Source organism: Pseudorasbora parva, chromosome 9, assembly GCF_024679245.1.
Source record: "Pseudorasbora parva isolate DD20220531a chromosome 9, ASM2467924v1, whole genome shotgun sequence".
Classification (NCBI taxonomy): Eukaryota; Metazoa; Chordata; class Actinopteri; order Cypriniformes; family Gobionidae; genus Pseudorasbora; species Pseudorasbora parva.
Window position 1 is genome coordinate 36661847 of NC_090180.1, and position 22460 is coordinate 36684306.

Below are 22460 nucleotides of genomic sequence, written 5' to 3' on the forward strand. Positions count from 1 at the left end.
AATTAAAATTTGTGAGGAATAGAAACTAATATTGTTACTAATACCTTTTCACCACTTGATGGGGGAAAATATCACACAGTGTAGCTTTAAACTGTGTTCCGAAGATGAACGGAGGTCTTACAGGTGTGGAACGACATTAGGGTGAGTCATTAAAGACAATTTACATTTTTGGGTGAACTAACCCTTTAAGTTAAAGCATCGGTTTTCCAGATCAAACCTACGATGAAGTTTGCCCCGTGAGGACCACGGTGAACACAGAAAAATGAAGGTAATGTCTGTTCGGTGCTGGTTGATGCCAGGGAGGGTCGTGGCCTCTGGGTAGAGATATTGTGCACGGGAGAGAGAGAGATAGAGAATGAGAGGGGAAAAGAGAGATAGAGAAAGGCCCTTATTGATTCTAGGAGCTTTTCACATGCTAATGTTCTCGCTGTCGGCTTCGGTCCCCCACCTCCTCTTAGCCAAGGGCCTTCAAAGGAAGGCTGCCACACAAAGACAGGGAGAATGCGCTGTGCTGCCCACTGAATGGACGCTCTCGCTTAGCGAGCAAACTATGCCTTAAAAACACCAGGAACAGCTCATGACATAGAGAACATTGCACTGGAGAAACAGGCACACTCTTAAAATCTCAAATGGAACGGATAAAATCTAACAGTTTGATTACATGTATCAAATCAGAGCCAATGAAAGCAGTAACAACTTACAGTGAAAATAAGCAACATTAAGACTGGATATTTTTCCCCCTCTCAAGTGATCCAAAATTCGGCACAGCGCAAGAATTCCTTAGACATACTGAATGCACATGCAAAGGGTTATGGGTTGTGGTTACTGTGAATGTGCGGCCACAAGCTCGTGCCTTGGAGCAGAGGTGTGTGCCGACGAGGTGGTGAGCGAACAGAAAGAGTTTCTGGATTCTCGGATTAATGTCCAGCAAGGGATATTAAAGGGTAAATGTGTCAACACTACAGCAACGATGAGTGAATTACACTTCGCAACAGTCTCTTTTTCAAATTACTGCTTTGCTTTCTGTCACGTGTGTTAGTTTTTGAAGGTTGAGGAGTGCAAATATAAATGAGAAAAATGCATGTGTGGTTAGATTGCGAAAGTCTGTGTGTACACATATAAATGCACTCAGAGTTTGTTAGGAGAAACATACTCGGGTTATTTAAGTAAGCCACATGTGTTAGAGGAGGCATGCAACATTGTAATGCTGTTAAGGGTGGTTTACAGGCCAAGAGGAGTGTGTGTGTGTGTGTGTGTGTGTGTGTGTGTGTGTGTGTGTGTGTGTGTGTGTGTGTGTGTGTGTGTGTGTGTGTGTGTGTGTGTGTGTGTGTGTGTGTGTGTGTGTGTGTGTGTGTGTGTGTGTGTGTGTGTGTGTGAGCCTGTTTATGTGGTTTATGAGGACACAAATTTGTATAACTACATGGGTATTACACTGGTATTACACTATAAATGTGGTTTATGAGGACATATCAAATGTCCTCATAATTCAAATGGCCTTAAAAACATACTAAATGATGTTTTTTGAGAAAGTAAAAATGCAGAATGTTTCCTGTGATGGGTAGGTTTAGGGGCAGGGGCAGTGTAAGGGGATAGAAAATACGGTTTGTACGGTATAAAAACCATTACGCCTATGGAGAGTCCCTGTAAACCACATAGACCAACATGTGTGTGTGTGTGTGTGTGTGTGTGTGTGTGTGTGTGTGTGTGTGTGTGTGTGTGTGTGCGTTTGACAGTAGCTTTAGTTGGCAATTCAATGTGATATAGAAATGTATCATTTTGTCTCACTAAACTGCTACTTAGCTACTTTTTAAACCTCAAGTACAGAATTATTCTGTAATTTCACTGTTACTATTTGGTGACAAAACTGCTAAGCAACAATGTCTAGCTACATTTCAATGCTTCTATATAAGGACCCGTTCCTATGTTTCGAAATTCCTCTGTGAGATTTACGTCTACAGAAGTGCTTCAGCAAACGCTCTTCATCTTCCCCTCCCGCTTTTCTGTCTTTCTCTCAGTGCTAACAAAGACATAAAGTCACAACTAATTGCGTTCAGTGACAAACCGAGTGGCTATTTCCACAGCAGCTGGTCTGAGAGAGACCAATCCACTCTATCGAAAACCCCAGGAATGGAATAAACCCTCAAGTCTAATAGCAAGCATTAGATCCAGCCATGCTTCAGCCCCTCCAAATAATTACCAGTATTAATGCGCATTGTGAAGTCGCCGCTGTGACCCCTACGGGCTAATCACTAGTGTTGCCTTGCATTGTGGAAACAGGTCTGCCAACCCCCAAAATAATCCCATTACTAAGTCTGTCCTTTCTCCAGCTCCTGTTCTTGTAGACACGCTCTCAGCTAATTGACATCTGTTAACTGACGTCCTATCTAAAAGTGCCGAGAGTGAGTTTTGCGAAGAGCACTTCAGTCAGGAATCCCTGAGTATACTGCCGAGTACGCATGTTTGCGCAATGGAGAGTTCAAAAAGTGCTTTTGTGTGTGTCTATGAATAGCATTTCTTTCAATCACGTTTGCATATTTACCTAAGTAAGACAACAACGAGCCACTTCAGTTCCTGTCATTCATTCTGCAAAAAAAGTTTTGTCATTTTGTTCAAACCGCTGGCACTAAGATTAATTTGTGACATCAATCATCATGAATCCAACCATTCATATTATGCCTTCATAAACACTTCATTAGTAGAAAAGAACAACTGCATTCATGGACTCCATCTGGTGCATTTGTACAGAGAAAATTTTGGCAGCGTCCTAATCAAACCCGAGGACAAAGACGCGCAGCAGCCGCGCTGACTGTAAAGTTAACAGTGCCCCTCTTGCATAAAACAGGTCAGCAGTTTCAACGTCTCTTTCAGAAGAAAATGATGGCTCGGGCCTTCCTGCCTCCGACACAGGCTCAGTCCAACCTATGACCTTCTCTGGAAGGAAGCCAACTTAAGGGCTCCATGTACGGAGTGGGAAAAGAAAGAAGCCAGGCACTAACTTATAGGGAGGATCGCATAAAGTAGCTGGGCTGGGCGCTCACGTCCGCCGTTGACGGACATCTTGTCAAATGAGCACAAACCCTTTGGCATGAAGCATGTGTGGAGAGCAGCGGCTAAATGGATGCTGGGTTAATCAGGGAGAATGGGAGGACAGACCCTCAAGCAGCGAGTCAATAGGGCTCATCCACTCAAAAAGATATTTGCGCTGGCATGCGGACGCTGAGACAGTGCTGTCCACACTGCTGTACGAGTGACGCTAGAAGAGATCTGTGCTCAGCTCTTCTGATCTAAGGGATCCAGACCGCCGGCAATGAATGTGTGCCAGACGGCGTAATTAAAATATAATTAAACACCAGAGAGATGAGACTAGCGCTATTAAAAATTCTTAAAAGGGAATGCGAGCTAGTTCACATTAGCAAAAATTTGCTTAGCATGTAGTTTCAACAGACTTTCTTGGGAAATTATGTGAATGTATCAAGGACGCTGGACAGTTTCTACTTAATCTGGTTATTTCAGGTATTTTGCCTTATAAAAAAGTACAGTGATTTATCATACTATGGGAATTTAAGATCCTGCATGGGACAGCTGGAAATCTTGTACAAGGTATTTCAAAGTGCACCATAGTATTCCCATGGTATTACAATGCTCCATTTTTATTTTAAAGGGTTAGTTCACCCAGAAATGTAAATTATGTTATTAATGAGTCACCCTAATGTCGTTCCACACCCGTAAGACCTCCGTTCATCTTCGGAACACAGTTTAAGATATTTTATATTTAGCCCCGAGAGCTTTGCAAGTGTATGCACAGTATACATGTCCAGAAAGGGAATAGAAACATCATCAAAGTAGTCCATATGTGACATCAGTTAGTTCACGAGTTCACACTTACAAATAATTCAGATAGAATAAATGGTATGCGTATTTGGCGTGCTGTCCGAGGAGAAGGCTCCGAGCTTGGTATTTGGCCCGAACCCAGAGTACTCCCCCCGTATTTCTGGTTAGGAAAGTAACCAGGTGCGTGTGAGGTAGAAGGGGTGGTGGAGGGATGCTGCAAACTTTGTCAAGGAACATTGGTGAGTTGACTGTGTATTTATGTGATCCTCCACTTGAGCTGATTGGTAGACATGTTGATTACTGATTGTTGACAGCTGGTTGGAATGACATCATGATTAGGTAGATCATTTGAACGTGCTTCTCCCGAACTTAGTTTTTTAAGAAACATCATTTAATTAGAATCTCTTGAAGCATCGAAAACACATTTTGGTCCAAAAATAACAAAAACTACGACTTTATTCAGCATTGTCTTCTCTTCCGTGTTTGTTTTCAATCCGCAAATAATCTGTATCATGAATCAATATGCTGATTCATTAGCCTGACAAGCCAGACCCACATCAAGATGTTTGGTCTGGAAACTCACCATTGACGGTAAAACGGATAAACGGATAAACGGTTGTCTTTCAAACTCACTCTGCACGCGATAGGATAGCGCTAAAACCAACCAGAGCAACGAAGGTGAAACGGAGCTCGTTGATAGATTAAACATTCGCCGTATCCGGTCGGCAAGACTCGAACACATCTTCCCTTTTTAAGAATGACTTCAGTGCCGTTCTTTGTTCTTTTCTCAGAGAAAAGCTTAACTCCAAGTCTTCCAGAGTCGAGGTCAAAGCTGATTCGAAAGACCGCCGTTCGCCAGTTTCTATGTTCACTAGAAGCACGAGCACAACTCGGCCATCGTCATTATGTTCAGCCCACCGACTCTATACACGATGTGATTGGCCCGACCAGAGTTTGGCGTTTACAGCTCAGAAGTGTATTGAGAGTTGCTAGACGACACTCGCGGGCAGATTAGATTTGCTGCCGCTAGGGTCCGTCTAGATGTCTAGGCTACTGATTCATAACTGTTGAAAATGCTGAATAAAGTCGTAGTTTTTGTTAATTTTGGACCAAAATGTATTTTCTATGCTTTAAGAGATTCTAATTAACCAACTGATGTCACATATGGACAACTTTGATGATGTTTTTATTCCCTTTTTTGGACATGGACAGTATAGTGTGCATACACTTTCATTGGAGGAACAGAAAAGGTCTCGGACTAAACATAAAATATCTTAAACTTTTTGGGTGAACTAACTCTTTAAGTATTTACTCATAATTTGTCATTTATTTTATTTGTTTTATGTCAGATAGCATTAGCATGGATGCAAACAGCTCGACTAGTTTCCATCAGCAAAACACGCTTAACACAGTTTCAACAACCCCTCCAGAGAAATGTTGTGTTAAATACCACAATTAAGTAGAAAATATCTTGTCATATAAATTATTGAGGGTACAAAGTCACAGCTATTGCAGTTAAGTGAATACAATATGAATGCAGTGATATCAAATAACATTTTTGAACGAAGAGTAAAAAAAGGGTCATTTGTCACACCTAAACTTACATTAGCGTGGACGCTAACAGTTACGCTAACAAGAGAGGGACAGTCACCTCCATCCCTCACCCTTCCCGCCAGTTCTGTCCTTCAGGCCGTTTTCAGCCCCCGGTGCATCCATCACAACATGACAACTGAAGGGCTGCGAGCTGTCAGGGGAGCTTCCGTATGGGAGCACCGGATGATGATAGACAGGAAGAGGTCAAGGAGAACAACGCACACATGAGCAAGCAATTGCACACATACAGACATCGAGAGAGAGAGAGAGAGAGAGAGAGAGAGAGAGAGAGAGAGAGAGAGAGAGAGAGAGAGAGAGAGAGAGAGAGAGAGAAAGAGAGAGAGAGACGCAAACAGACCGGAGCGTCTGAACTCGAAACACGGACGTCAGACTCGGCCGATTCAAAAGATCTGGATTTAATCATGCGAATCATATTATCCAAATGATTTTAAACATATACAGCATGCTCCCATGATCACAGAGCGAGGAGGACGGACCTAACCTCCGCTCGATCTCGCTGAAAGGACGAGCCGCCCATTGTCTTTGAGAGACAAGTTTGCTGGCTTTGCATTTCACGGACGAAATATGCAAATTATGTATTTGTCTGATATCAAAGGACACCTCTCTCCATCTCTCTCTCCATCTCTCTTTCCTGGGACAGCTGACAGTCCATTCAGGGGGCAATGGAGGGGCTCATAAGGGAGAACTGAGGAGGATCGTGACAGGAATCAACATATGTGCTTGCCATCAAAAGCAAAAAGGAAGTGATGAATATTCATAGGCAGGAGCATTTTGGCAGGCGGCGGCTATTGTTTAACAAAGAAAAGAGCAAAAACGACTCACAGCTGAGGATGATGAGTCTCATACACCTGCTCATAATTATGACAGCAAAGAGATACACAGGCAAGCTTTTTCGAATTAGGAACACACACAGCCACATACAGGTGCTAAGTTGCGAAGTTTACACAGGAAAAAAAAAATCTGCATCTCAACAATAACACATAAGAAGAACGGATCAATACCTCTCCTCAAGTACACCAATTTGCTTAATGCGTGATTAAAGCTAAAACGTACTTTTGCATGGTGAAGTCGATACAAACGGCGTTCTCTAGAGAGTCTATCTCAGCTTACACACATAAATAATGTTTTGTCAAGCAACGTTTTTCTTCCAGTTACACAAACTGCTGTCTGTTCTGATTCAGAGAGCAGTGTTTTATAATTATAACACCTTCCCATCATGCTCTAGTTTTCAAACCCTTTATCCTTTCTAATTACGTAAATATGCCTGAGCTGTTTTACATTAGCACCCATTAAAAAATAATGTGGTGGCACAATGGTTGAGTGATGCATCAGATGGTACTTTGATATATACGGTACTTGCATGGTACATATATAAAAAACCATAGTATCACTGACAAAAAAAGAACCATGCACTCTACTTGGCCTTTTTTGACAAGTATCATGAACTCCAAAAAAGTACCATGGCACCACCATTTATATCCCCTCCTACTATCCCAGCAAACATTGGTTATATGGCAACATCGTGTCTCTGGCCAAAAATAGTTGCGGTAGGACAGCACATTTCCTAAAAATGTATTCAGGTGTGTCAGTTCAACTTTAATTTTAGAACTATTTTTCAACCACGGGACATGTCAAAGGGACGTCTTTTCAAAGGACATTAAACGTCACAATGTTTGCCGGGAGGGTGATATGAAGGCATCCGACTGCTTTGAAATATACCACGGTGCTAAAAGCCATGTACTATGGTACTTCCAGGAATATTATAGTAGAACTATAGCCTGGATGCAAGCCGGACTTGTCCCCGCCCACAACAATTTTTGGGTCGGGCGGTTCGGTCTGGACTCGGACCATAGAGGAGTAATTATCCCCGAACAGAAACTGTTCGGACCAATGAAATCATCAGGGCGGGCTTTAGACGATGACGGACAGATGATAAACAGAAACGTAATCATGCACGTCATCAAAGGTGCTTGGATTATATTTGTTCAAATCCTAAACGGAGAGCTTGTTTGTATATGCATTCAACTGCACTATTTCTCTCGAAAATGATGATCATGTTGAGTAAGTACTTTGTGTATCCTTAATTTATTTTTATTTTTTTACAACACCGGCAAAGATTGTTTATTCCAGCGCGTGTGCAGACAGGGTTGCCAAGTTTTTACAACAAAACCCGCCAACTACTAGCCCTAAACAATAGCTTCTCTGGGTGCTGGTTCTCTGGAAGAAAAAAAAATGGTGTTTGGGGGGGTATAATGTGTGTTATTATGGCATGGTTGCCTGCTAAAATTCGCACTCATGGGTCTATATATCACATAATAGTCACTTCAACCTGCGGACATAGAAAACAACCCGCGGGAAAAATCTCGGACTTGGCAACACAGTGCAGTTGAGCTCTGTTGACATTTGACAACTAACGTAATGCGTCACGTCGTTGCTCTGATTGTTTGTAGGTCTAGCCAATTGAGGTTTTTCCTGGTTCGGTTAAAACACGCCCCATAATCACAGCCCAATGGAGCAGTTTCAGACTCATATTCTGACTAGAATAGAGTATGACCACATCAGGCTAGTGCTAAATTCTTGTCATACTATCATGTTTTTGGAAATGCACTATAGCAATATCATAGTATATTTTGAAATATATTGATGTACTATTTTAAAAGTAAGGTGAATCAATTCAAGTATCATGGGGTACTACCATGCTTGTTTTATACAGTACCAGTACTTCATTTTTAAGAGAAAATTATAATTGTAAAAATACTATAGTACTGTTTTGCAGAGGCATTTTAGTCAGAAGAGCTGAAAACCCGCTCATGCTGGTTGGATTTTTCTCCATGTCGTCGTGCTGTTTCACTAAACTACGTGTACATTTACAGTGTAGTGAATCTCTGAGAGTGGGCTGTCATTCTTCATTGCAGCCTAGCATCTCAGCAGGCTTTTACACGTCTCCAGCTCGCCGGACGCCCACTAACAAGCAGAGATTTCCTCTCTGTCCTCACCTCCTACTCAACACAGCAGATGAGCAGCGAGAAAACAGAAATCTCTTAAAAAGAAGAAAAGACACCAAATCCTCTGGCCAAGTCTCCGCTCCATTCACCAACCGAGCTGCGGCTGTTTTGTGGCCTTCTCTCGCTCCTCTGTTCCTGGACCTGTCCATCTAGACTGCAGCTGTCAAAATTTTGACGTCTTAATCAATCTCGGCCATGACCCCCGTCTCTTGGGGAGGAGAGGAGGATAAAGCCAGGGGTCACCCCTGACCCTGTCTAGTATTCCTCCCCTCTCGCCCCCATCCCCGATCGCGACATCCCAACAATTGGGGAGAGGCTCCCATTGAGGCCTTCTGGGGTACAGGGCTTGTATCCCTTATCCTCAATGGGCTTTTTTCACAAGGTCCTTGGGACGCCCCATTGAGAAAGTTCTCGCCCTCGTCATTGAAGGTGAACCTCTGCATCCCTCCCCTGGCCTGGGCTGCACACACAGACTTATTAAACAGACAGTGACTCGCATCTGCATGCTGGGATAGAAAGCCACCTTTTGAACCCGCTTCAATGAGGAAACAACTGCCTGTTGCCTCGATGAAAGATCAGCATTTGATGGCTTAATCAGACATTGATGACAGGTTCATGCTTAAATAACACAGATATAAAGAAGATGGTCTAAGGATATGTAAAGAAGGCACCTAGGTTATTTATAAAAGCCGGAATTTTGAATATTAGCTACTAAACATGATTTGTGGTTTGCTTTTATTGGTCACTTTTTGCATTGGCATTGCATTTTTTTTAACAAATATATTTTATGCACCAGTGCTTAGCAAAAATAAGTTTCTTTTTATTTTCCTGCTGGTCTGTAGTTATAGACTTATGATGACTTTGTTATTACGAGCTTGTTGCATTCAAGTGCTTTGTTGTCGGAATGAGCAGGGATGATGAAGGACACCAGCTTTGTTCTTGCCTATTTATTGGGAAAATCTTATCAAAACCAAAATTATATGTAGTGTCACATGCACTGACAACCATATAAACATTTACAATGCCATCAAGATCTGCCAGATTCTATCATTTTGGTCAAATGCAGGCTGTTTAAAAAAAATGCTGGTAACACTTTACAAAAAGGAAGTATTAGTTAACATTAGTTAATGCATTAGTTAACATGAACTAACCATGATAAACCCCTCTGTTCAGCATTAGTTTATCTTTGTTAACGTTAGTTAATAAAAATACAGCTGTTCATGGTTTTTCATGTTAGTAAACATTGCATTAACTAACAAGATTTTAATAATGCATTATTAAATGTTGAAATTAACATTAACAAAGCAAAATAAATGCTATGTAAGTGCAGGTCATCATTAATTCATGTTAACTAATGTAGTTAACTAATGTTAACTAATGAACCCTTAGAAATGGTAATAGAGTGTTACCATTTTTCTTTACAAAATGTCTTAGTTTTTCCAAAAGGTTTGCCACCTACTAACATTTTTGATGACAACAAAAGAGAATATATTGCAACAACAATAGAGAATACAGTAAGTCACAGGAAACCGAGCGTAGTTTGCGATGTATAAAAATTAACATATAAGACCGATGACATTGGTGACACGGCACTGGCTGCATCACTAACCCTAACCGTCCTAAAAGAGCAAATGATGGTTTTGTTCAACTGACCTCAAACGTATAGTTCAGCACTGTGCAAACAAGTGGCCATAAATTAAACAAATTTTCCTCTACAGATTTTAAGACTTGAAGTGTTTTATTAGTATTTTTGTATTTACATGCGAGTTGGGAAATGAAATCTGAAAACTTCTACCGATGCCAAACAACAGAAATCTTAAAAACACCCTCTTCCAAACATCTCAGAGTAATGAAATCATCAACGCGAGCCCTGAAGTGATTTAAGTAAAGCGTTCCACCAAATGTCTTTGTGGAAACGCCGTTATGCTCTTGGTAAATTACAGCCTCTTTCCTTCATTTCAACATATCTGAACGGCAAAAGAGAGCAGAGGGAGAGAGACGGAAAGCTAAGGAGCGAGTGGGGAACCTGGCCGCTGCCAGCGAGCTCTGCTAATAAAAGAGGGGCCAAGAAAAACGGCCAGGTCCCAGAGAATGGCCTTTCCCAGTGTACCCCTTCAACCACCCACACAAGCACATCCACAGAGAAAGAGAGGGAGATCGCCCGCGGTGATTGCCGACCGCCCCCCTTGAGCCCGCAGGAGCCCTAAATTACAGCCCGTATTTGTCATGCAATTAGCCCGCCGAGATAGCGCTCATAAATAAAGGCCGTTAGACTGGCCAGTCGGCCGTTTATCACCCCGCTCAAGCAGTGACCCTCTCCTGGACCAGACAGAAAAGAAAGAAAGGGCGTGCTCAAACTGTCTACATGTCCTCTGGCTCTTCCTTTTTGCTTGCACTGACCTCAGCATTACCCCAAACAGTATATCATGGCTTTCTCAGTCCCGTATGGCCTGACTACGGACACTGGGAATCAAAGCCAGCATGGAGAAAGAGAAACGGCCCTCTGGTGACAGAAGCAATCTATCTGATCCTCTCCTTTTCTTCTTTTATCTGTCCTGCTCTTTCAGAGTTTTGCCAATCACATCTTTTCGCTTTAATGCGTACTGAAAACCACCGCACATGCTCTTGAGAGATAGCAAACGAGAACGAGAGCAAAAAGGGTACAAGAGCATTCGCCCATGATCTAATTAAGCGGATTCTGCACATAAACCACACGGCTGTTGCTCCAACAAAATAATTAGCGCCAACGTTTCTCACGCGCATATCCACAGGGATGTGTTTTGATATCAAACAGGGCGGTTCATAATCATAACCAGACCTCTTGAACAACAACACTCGCTTAATCCACATTGAATCTGCTGAGTGCACAGCTGTCTACATCTTAGTAAACTCTCACATCCCTGAGGGGAGACAAGCGCATCCGGGTCAGCTTCACTTATAATGATCTCATCTTAAATTATGGAATGTGTTGCTGCTGGGCCATCAGGTTTTTTTTAACTTTCCATGTGGGAGGTGCGTAACTCTCGAATCATAACATAACCTGGTGAAACGCTCTGTTAGAAAAAACACGAGCGAGGGAGTTATCCGAGCTCTTACCTTGGCATGCTCCTCCGTGTTCCTCATAGCCAGGGTTACACAAACAGTTTCCAATAGGCACCAGCCATTCTCCATCTGCTCCACAGTACATTTTAGGGACCTCGCGTTCCTCTGAATTGTCCACACAGGATCCACGTACCTCCACTAGTGATGAGGTATCCGCCCCAGTGGTGGTGTCTGGGAACTGGGCCAGGTTGCGTACAGTGAGGGGGCATTTCTTATAGAAGATCCGTACGGATACCAGGGCGATGCAGGCCCCGACATCCTGGAAGGCCAAGTAGAAACCCTTCCGTGTCAAAATTCCTACATCCCGCACTTCCGTGTTCAGCTTCATGATGCGGTCTCCTATGTCCACCTGCGTGAAGCTCTCGTCGGCCGCGATGGTGTCGATTTTGGTGAACTGGTTCTCTCGGATGTACCTCTCTTTGTCATTGTTGGACTCATAGTAGTAGAGGTTAAAGGTCTCCTTGCAAGTTCCCATGACTCCTGGCAGGCTGTTACAGTCACGCAGGGTGAATTTGATCTCGATGTAGACTCGCTGAGCTCCGCCACGGGGAATCCAGTCTGTTCGGAGCCAGTTGTTCTGGTTGGGTTCCATTACGTTGCATACCTGGTACGTCCTGATTGGCGTATTCTTCTCATCCATGATGCTCACCTCTTCCCACTGTGAGAGAAATGGAGGGAAAGACAGAGAGGTAAGTAGGCCTGTAGAGATTCTGCTAGGGAGACTTTTGTCACAGCAGGTGCACACAATTCCAGGCCCAGAGCTGGAGATTTTCCACAGACCAACAGCTGCAATGATGCAATGATTTCATTGATTACAATATGGTAATGAGAATTTAATCAAACATCTGCCAGATTCTGTGCACTTTTTTGTGGATGGTAGGGATAGTGGTAACACTTGAGTTTAGGTTCCAATTTTCACTATTAGATAGTTGCTTATTAGCATGCATCATGACTAGATTATTGGCTTTTTATCTGTACTTATAAAGACCATATTAATGCATTATTCTGCATGACCATATTCTACATCCCTTAATCCTACACAAGACCTAAACTTAACAACTACCTTGCTAACTTTTAATAAGCAGTAATTAAGAGTTTATTGAGGCAAAAGTCATAGTTAATAGCTAGTTAATAGCCAGAATTGGAACCTAAACTAAAGTGTGACTGGGATAGTTTACCCCAAAAGGATAATTCTGTCATAATTTACTCAAACCTATATGACTTTCTTTCTTCTGTAGAAAAAAAGAAATGTTGAAGAATATTTGAAGAGTTCGGATGCAAAAGCCTCTAAAAGCCATAATAATATATGTTCATAAAATACTTTCACTTCAAACCCATTAAATCCCAGCTCAGCACATTCAGAAGTGCCGGTACTTAGGTAGAAAACTATACATAGAAGCCTGACAAAATTGCTTATTTTTTAAGAAAACAGTCAGATGGATTTAGAGGCTTTTGCATCAGAACTCTTCATTTGTTGTCCAATAAAAGTATAGTCAATGGGGTGCAAAACACAGTGTGGACAAAAAACACTTTTTTCACAAATGTATTTATGTGTTCCTCATTAGAAAAGTCATACAGGTTTAAGAGCGACATGTAAATGATTTTCATTGTTGGGTCATCCATCCCTTTAAGACAAAAAGTTTTATTACTCAACCTAAATTAAAAAAATTATACAGCACTTTTGTGTGTACAGAAATACATATGAAAGCGCTATATAAATGCCTCATTCATTATAACCTGTACACTGCTTTGCAAACTCTTTGGCCACTCAAAGATGTTTTTAGAGATTTAATTTTCTTTTAAATGTAAGATTGTTAAATAATCAACATAATTGGGATTATATGATTCTCCGAAGCATTGTTAAGCTCCATTTCTGTACATTAAAATTTAAAGTGCCGTTAATGCCTTTCAAATGATAGCTGTGTCAAATTATTGACCTCTGTAATTGGGAGAAAGACAATTGTTTAAAAAATATTAAAACTAAGGCGAAAGTACGGTTTTCAATAATAATACAGCATTAGCAACACCTTTGCACATATACCAAACAAAAGGCACTACCCAGCCCTGCAAGAACGCTCTGACTTCCTGCTCACCATTAATCCCATATTAAGCCATTGTAATACCATGGGGCCTAGAGTTTGATGCTTCCTGCTGGTGAGAGTTTCAAATGAGATGTATGCAATGAAGTAGAGTTTTGAAAAGGCCTGTCACGATCTATGACGCTGTCTTTTCTTCTCGCTTTTTTACTCTTTGTAAGTCGTAAGTGTAGAAATCCCAGCTGTCACACCGATAAAGCTGTACATTCGGCCCGCTTGCATGAGGGAGGGGGTTCTGTCGGGACCCTGTCAATCAAACGGGCCGATGAGATAAAGCAGCAGAGGGGGGGTGGGGGTACCACATTTCCTCAAATGCCAAGTTCACCACTAAACCTGAAACCAACATAAGTGGGTATACGGAGAGAACAAGGAAGACTAATTGTGGAATAATAAAGTAGTAGATCAATCAAGTAGATTGATTTCAATATTTCAATGGAAACATTTCTAAATAAGTATGTATGCAGTTTTAATCAGTTTTTTGTTTTTGTTTAAATAGGCTGTAATATTAAAATACAACAACACACTCAATAATAATGTATATAAACGTGCTTAAACTTACACATACAGTTGCTGACTAAATAATAATTATAATTAAGTATGAAAATTAATGTAAAGTGTGGCCAAAAAATACAACAAATAAATATAAAACTGAAAAATGCATAAATTAAATATTTCAACCTCAACATGTTAACCATCAGCGCAGTGTATTTCAATGATCTTATTTCTACTCATTTTAGCAAAGTCAAAAAGTCAAGCTTCGTTGTAGTACATATGCAAAACACAGTGCACCAAGAACAAGAAAATTCTTGATTTTTAAGATGCCAACCCATAAATTATGTAAAGAAATTAACATTATAATTACACAGCATAACATTTCTAAATGAATTATCCTGAGCACAAGCACTTAAACTCAAGTCGTTTCTCAGTCTGTATGAAACATCAAATTATAAGAACAAAGCCATTTCATCTGTCAGGATTTATAATTATGGATGTTTGTGCAGGTCCCATTAATCTTCTTTGCTTCATATATGCAATAATGCAGAAAATACTGATTGCATACAGTGTGATAGCTCTTAAGCCGTTTCCCATCCATTTTTTTGGTGTGGTTTTAGCATAGCATGAGGCCTTGGTTAGACCTTCTAGTGTTATGTACGGAGCGGAACAGCAATTCCGCTGTGCCACAAAAAAGGTTCTTTCATTTCTCTAGCCTGCTTTTCATGTGCAACTGTAGTTTCCAAGACAATTAACACCTTCAAGAGTTGTCAGCAGAGATGTTTCCACACAAATACAAAAGTAAAAACAACATTGTCTGCCCTCTGTATAGACTCACCCCTCCTTCCGTGGGACTCGCAACCCATTTCAATTCTCCTTGCACAGTTCTCGAGTCCAGCAGAGTCACTGCGGAAAGACAAAATGCTGTGAGTCACTGAAGATGGATCATCAACCTCCTTATGACTACACCAAACTTTCTCTTAAGTCACAACTTGTTTCTTTTGCTACCCTTTTGTTCCCAAACCACAAAGTTCTTACTCTCTTCATTTCCTCAAAGCATATGCTTATTAATGCATTGGATATGGTTAAATAACACAAAATATTAAGCCAAAATAAGTATTTTATAAAGTTTGATTGTGATATGATTAAGTATTGTTTTAATCAGTGTACAAATTTGGCTAGTGTCCAAACTAAATCCGGTCCTTTGAGAGAAGAACGTAATTAGCGCACAGCGAATGTGCAAGGAATATATAAGAAGCTTATGTTTACATTAAGTGTTTACTTTTATTTTTTATTTCTAAAGGTTTCAGAATGTGCGAGTAGCCTTTATATAGTCTATACACGCCAAAAACAAAGCTATAGCCAACCCCAAATTAAAAGCGTACGTGTAATGTGATATTTAAACGAGTTTATAGTCTATATTAGACTGAAATGTTTTTTATCACTTGTCTCGTGCGTGCCTCTGTTAATTAAGATGAACGAATTTCATACTATTTCGCTTATGAAAACACATAGAATAAAATAGGCAAAATAGAGTCGTAAAAAAGCAATTTTCCTTCACATTATTCGACCAATACGCTACATATATTTCCATTCTGGTCATCCAAGCACGTTTCATGAAATACAAATAAATAAAGACAAAAAGATAGGCGGAATAAATAGTTTCAACCAAAATTAGAAACCACAGTGTTTACTCCCAGTAGAGTCCGAGTTTAAACTTCGTTTGTTGAGAAGAAAAAAAAAAAAAAAAAAAAAAAAAAAAACGGTTCAGTCTTCCATCTGCGGATTTGGGAACCACGGACACTTGGAGATTCCCAAAGGGACTTTCGGAGAACACATTTATAATTCCTTTACGCTGTCGTACAATGTGCCACTCTACATCGTCCCAAGTCGTAACCCAAACAACAACAAAAAATTTACTCTTGGAGAAATTTCCCTTTGGTTTGGTAAATCCTTACCTTCATTAGGAGGGTAGACCCGTGCGGTTAATGTTAAAGTCGGTATCCAGAATATTAGCGCAAAAGTCGCTGTGAACACAAGCGCAGCCATTGGTGTCATTTCGTGTGCGTCTCCTCCGCTCCGCGTACGGACCGAAGTTGCGTCTGTCCCGGTGGAATTAGCGTTTGAGAGTGATGCACTGAGCGCTGCTGAACACCGCCGAGGGGCGGATCTTTACTGCCTGACGTGCCTGTCACAGCGAGACACAAAAAGTCAACAGTCTGTCCATTCGAGGGAATAGCCAACCCATTTTCCAGGTATATGGTAATTGGAGAATTGCAAAAGTATAAAAAGTCTTTCTTGGTTCAATCTTTTGCGTACCATAGAAAACCTAAGCTCGCGCGTCTGTGTGTGAGAGATAGATAATGCAGAGTGTGCGCGTAAAAGCGAATGCAAACGAACTAGAGGCTGTTGTTAAAGCGCTGTTTTTACATACATAACTTGGTCTATAATATATAGGAAATACACTGATCATGATAATTATACATGTATACGTCATAGATAAGACATGGAGCGCGCAAGTCATTAAAGTCAAGTTAACCAGCTCTTTAGTGGGAAGAGCAAGCGCGCCGTCTAGTGTTTGCAATTTATTCATCTAATCCACAACACTTGAAGCCTAATTCTAAACGTGCTAGTTCGTGTATAAAGAAACTACTTTTGTAACATAACAGAACATGATTCAGTGGAAATAATTATTAATTTAACAAGCAATCCTAAAATAGAGGGGGAGATGCTTCAAAAAAAGCATACCATTTTAACTCTGCAGTGTTTCAGTACTACAGTTTTAATGCCAGAGACTCATTTTCGCAAATCGGTTCTTTCAAACAGTTAATTTAAAAGGGATTGTATCCTTAATTTTATATCTCGATATAATTGCGTGATTGGCAACCCGGCATGGCATATAGGCTACTATAGCCAAACTTACGTTCAGTAGACACATGATAATTTCACGATTAAGTTTAATTAATAACTGTGTTTATCGTGCCCGAAAAGAAGTCTGATTCTTAAACGAATTGTTCAGACCTCAAAAAACGATTCATTCGCGAATCGGGCATCGCCATTCAGTGTTGCTTCAAAGACTTAAAGTTATTAAATGTTAGGGTGAGACCCTTTATGCCTTTATCAACTGGACGCCTACACTTCCCGACCTCTCCTGCCCTTGTCAATCACGCGTTTCATGACGCCCACAACCAGAGCTGCGTCTTTTTTCATAGTATTTTCCGTAGAGTTCCATCAATAGCAGCAGATGCGTCGAATTCGCTTTGCGCCTCGCGCCGTCTTACTGCATGCGCCCACCTGATGAGCCAATCTACATCCCGTAACGGGTGATAGGGCTGACTGTGTGCTGACAACTTTGACAACAGTGTGTTTGCATATGGATGGGCTGCAAGGGAGAGTACTGACTTGAGTTATTGAGCGCCACCCTCGAGGCTGATGGATCTGAAAGAGACAAGGCACTGTTTATACTTTAACATTAACAATTGTGGCAGCACTAAACTGTTGTGTGGATCAATGTTCATGGCCGGAATAAAGTGAGATATCACTGTGTTTTAGCTTAAATATATAATCATGTAAAGTTTAGTGACAAAATGTGGAAAAACCAGGCACTTTGGTGTGGCATGACCATTTTTTGGAAAGCATTAAAGGCAAAATTTGTTGTTACATCTACCATATAGGTTTGATAAACCTGAATTTTCGCTGCATTTGTAACCCTTTTTTACCCATTCTGATGTAGTTTGTGTGTGTGTGTGTGTGTGTGTGTGTGTGTGTGTGTGTGTGTGTGTGTGTGTGTGTGTGAGCCTGTTTATGTGGTTTATGAGGACACAAATTTGTATAACTACATGGGTATTACACTGGTATTACACTATAAATGTGGTTTATGAGGACATATCAAATGTCCTCATAATTCAAATGGCCTTAAAAACATACTAAATGATGTTTTTTTGAGAAAGTAAAAATGCAGAATGTTTCCTGTGATGGGTAGGTTTAGGGGCAGGGTTAGTGTAGGGGGATAGAAAATACAGTTTGTACAGTATAAAAACCATTACGCCTATGGAGAGTCCCTGTAAACCACATAGACCAACATGTGTGTGTGTGTGTGTGTGTGTGTGTGTGTGTGTGTGTGTGTGTGTGTGTGTGTGTGTGTGTGTGTGTGTGTGTGTGTGTGTGTGTGTGATTTTGTTTAGTTCTAGGCACCATTTTGAGCCCTATTTATGGAAAGTTCCAGATTGTTAAAGTAAAGTGTTCCCAGTAAAGGTCGTTTTTTGAAAGTTGGTTTTAGCAGATTGGGTCAAGGCTTGAAAACTGTCCCACCACCTTCTCAGATTTTAGAATTCAAGTTTCGTCTGACCACAGCCAGCGCTTCCTGTTTATGTATAGTCCAGAGAAGCTACGTTTTTGTTCTTTCCCATATGTGTTTGGGGCCTCTCGTTTTTAATGGCATTAGGCTGAGGAGCAGGTGACGTCCGGGACTTTGTCTCTAGGGCCACGATCGAAGCGCTTTGTGGCGACGCCGTTGCTCCGGCGAAACCATTTCGCCCGGCATAATGAAGTCGGGCGGAGCATCTGGCGTTCCTAGACGGGTGCCCAACATCGATTGTCACTCAGTTTGACGAAGAGAATGGCGTTTTATTTTCTCAATCTGCACGAAAGACTGCGCAATCATAAAGGCCCAATTAGCCGGGGAGGGGGGCGGTTCGCTTTTAGAGGTCTCGGCCAATCGCTTTAACTTATATCGGTGAAGGCCTATTGATCGCGTTATGGCTAGTGGGCGGGGAGTCGCCACAGGCAGGGGTGTGTTTGTGCGAGGCTTAGCTCTGGGCCGTTGTGTTTGGTCATTTGTGTCACAGTTTTTTTTGATTGATTACCGTCAGATCATTTTCCATTCTCTTTCGGGATTCTCGGGTCTCCTGTCTGAATTCCCTGAGCGGCGCCCCCACACTCGGTTTTGTTCTCCGAGCCCCAGATGGCATCTGCCCACACATCTGTATTGTGCGACGCTAACGCAGGCCTCCAGACTGAGTGCACCCGGGACCCCCAAGGGACACTGTGCGGTCTGTAATTGCTAACTTCGAGCAAGGCAACACTCTTCTACTTTCTGTACACCCCACGTTCTGGCCTCTCTCAGAACCTTACAAACAACGTACACTCATATCCGAAAGAACTTCGCTCTAATGCGTACATCCTGTGCTCATGCAAACACTGACCGTGTGATGGATCGGTTAAAACGTAGTAGAGGGGGTGAATGAATGCAGGCAGGCCGAACTAAAAGGATGGGCTCAGCAGTATGAAGAAGCGTGTGGGTGTTTGTGATACAGAAACAAAGGAAGTGAAGAAGAGCTTTTGGCTGTTATTTCACAGATAGTTATTTCACCCTAAGCTTGATTGAGATGTGACCGATTCCAATGGAATATGAGATTGATTGGTTTTCATTCTCCAATGAAGATGTACCCTTACTAGATGTTTCTATAGCCTTTCAGAGGAACCAAATGAGGTGAGAAGTTTCTTTGTTTGAACGTGCCTGTCTTTCAATAAAATCCAAAAAGACCTTGCTGAGGTTTTTGCATAAAATCCTTTTTCTCCTTCTGATTAAGATGAGGAATGACTCACTCTTTCTCTGTCTCCATACATGATTTTCCCAAAGACCTTTTTTGTTTGAGATAGAGTCCTGTTCCCCCTCGAGTATGTGAATGGATTCCAGACTCTGCAAATCAAACACAAAGCTATCAGCTCTGCTCTGTGTTCTCAACCGCTCATCCCCGGGTAGAGGAGAAATCAATGGATAGCGTAAGAGCTCCTAATCATCAGCAATGGAGAGTCCCTGATGTTTTCCCAACTACAGCATCAGATACCTAACAATCAATGTAGCGGACACTCGAATGGAGTTTGGACAGTTTTTATGTAAATGTTACTCGAACAGTAAATGACATATGGAATCCCTACTGCTATTTGTTGAATCTGTTTTAAAGAGCACGTCCCACATGTGCACTAATTTTCCCTGGGTTCACAGTAATGGTCGATGGATTTGTTTTTTTTCCCAACAGTCGATGTTGATATCTAAAGCAGAAGCAGAACTTTAACACAGGCAATGTGTACTAGGAAATGAATTACTCCATGCTTGTCATATCTATCTATCTATCTATCTATCTATCTATCTATCTATCTATCTATCTATCTATCTATCTATCTGTCTGTCTGTCTGTCTGTCTGTCTGTCTGTCTGTCTGTCTGTCTGTCTGTCTGTCCGTCCGTCCGTCCGTCCGTCCGTCCGTCCGTCCGTCCGTCCGTCCGTCCGTCCGTCCGTCCGTAAAACTTTCTAACCAACATTCAAAGTTTCTTGACAAAAAGCTTTTTTCCATCCGTCTGTCTGTCCACTTTTTTTCTTTCTATCTATCCATTCGTCCGTCCATTCGTCCGTCCATCCATCGTCAAAACTTTTTAACCAACATTCAAAGTGTTTTGACAAATTGCTTTTTTCTGTCCATCCGTTCATCCATCTGATTCTTTCTTTCTTTCTTTCTTTCTTTCTTTCTTTCTTTCTTTCTTTCTTTCTTTCTTTCTTTCTTTCTTTCTTTCTTTCTTTCTTTCTTTAAAACTCTCTAAAAGCTTACATGAATTTAAATTTAATTTTAATCCTGCTTCCTTACATTTAAATCTTGTTTGCTACCTCATATCAAATTCAGGAGTTTAAAAGGCAGTTTCTACTGTACAAAATCCTGCAATATATACATAATAAAATTCAGTAATAGCAAATGAGATGTTTTAAAAAATCATACTGTTTGCTATCTATTGAAAAAAGCTGTCAGTGGAATAACTTCTGATGATCAGCCAAGTAAATGTGGTTTGTCGGCTGATCTGATCATCTCAAAATGGCCAGACATAAACCGGTCCATTGTTCTATCACTAGCCCAAAGCAATGGAGAGCTTGCGGACCCCATAGGCGCAAACATACTACAGAAATCAACAATCCTGAAGTGTGACCCCCTTCATAGCGAAGGAAACGGTTACACACTCTGGTTTCTCCCGACCTCCATTGGCAAACATCCCACGGTGGTGCAGACTGAGTCCCACACGGCCTCAACATTTGCAGTAGCATGGCTTCTATTTGCTAATTCTACTTCTCTTAAGAGTTTTAAATAACAGCCTAGTGCCAGCCACAACCACACAGCAGTAAAGCAGGCTTTAGATGTGGCAGGGTGGCTGTTTGGTGAAGACGGATAGAATGTGTAATGGTGCGGAGTGTCCTAGAGCGCCTCAAAAATAAGCAGTCATTAGAATGGTGAAGGCATCACTGTCGGTCCCGTCGCACCAGGCAGCTGTCACAACTGTACGGGGCAAAAACTCGGGATGAATGAGGAACGAAAGGGAAAGAGAGAGTCATCCGTGACTGTAAAACACATTACAATATTCGAATACTCCAGAAAGCTCCATAACCTCTACCTTTGGGTACTTATGTATATCATTGCTCAAAGAGTAAGACATCTGATCTGTCATGCGAGACTGCACTCTGCCTTTTGTCATATGACTAAGTTAACTGCCATGACTGTTTGTAACTCTAACCTTGAATTATTTCAGTGCAGCCTTATATTGCTTTGTTTAAATGTCCTCTGCCATTTGTCTCAGAGTCAGCTCCATGCTCAATGGTGCTGAGAGGTAAGGTTTGACATAAACAGAGAGTCAAAGCGGCAGCAGGTGCTGGCAGAGAGGCAGGAAGACAGTGAGACATTTTGTTGTTTCAAACAGCCTGCTGTGCCAATTGAGTCCCGACACACACAAAGTCACGTTTAGACAAATATACTTAAGTTATAAACACTCATAAGGCATTTGTATTCATAGGTATTTGTACAGTATGTAAATTGTACACATACAAACTGCATTTATTTTTTCTCTCTGCACTGCCATGGAAAAAACAAACCAAAACGTACTCTGTTAACATATTGAAAACACTGGTTACTGCTATGACATGTAAAACTTCAGAAACATATGAATCCTTGTACATAACAAATTCAAGAAGTTCAGTTCTAAGACACAATAGTGAGACTCTCATTTGTTACTGAAAAAAAAAAACCTTTAACTGACAATATTTTGTATAAATGAAACCCAGATGGGAGTAATGAAAGACAAATCACTTTGTCTCTTTATATGGATTAAATTCATTATAGTAAAACCCCAACAAAGCATGACATATAAGTGAATAACGTATATCTCATTCTTTATGTAACATTAACTTACTCATTAAGCTGTTTTACTCGTTTACCGATGTGTGTGTCCTGTCGGAATTGTTCCAATTTGTCTTTAAAAATCACATAGAAAAGAATGAAACA

At 41.2% G+C, this 22460-nt stretch overlaps 1 protein-coding gene across 3 annotated transcripts in view; it reads right to left on the reverse strand.

Annotated features, from left to right (window-relative positions):
- epha4a (eph receptor A4a) overlaps positions 1–16563 on the reverse strand; it is a 47716-nt gene extending 31153 nt beyond the window's left edge. The window contains exons 1-3 of one of the 3 annotated variants that reach the window (XM_067452458.1): positions 16099–16563; positions 14979–15046; positions 11547–12210 (exon numbers count right to left, since the gene is read on the reverse strand). In XM_067452458.1, coding sequence (XP_067308559.1) covers positions 11547–12210; positions 14979–15046; positions 16099–16198 — 832 coding nt within the window. In that variant the 5' untranslated portion in view covers positions 16199–16563. The remainder of the gene's footprint in view (positions 1–11546; positions 12211–14978; positions 15047–16098) is intronic. The other 2 variants (XM_067452456.1, XM_067452457.1) reach the window with 2 other exon arrangements.
- Positions 16564–22460: the final 5897 nt, after the last annotated feature.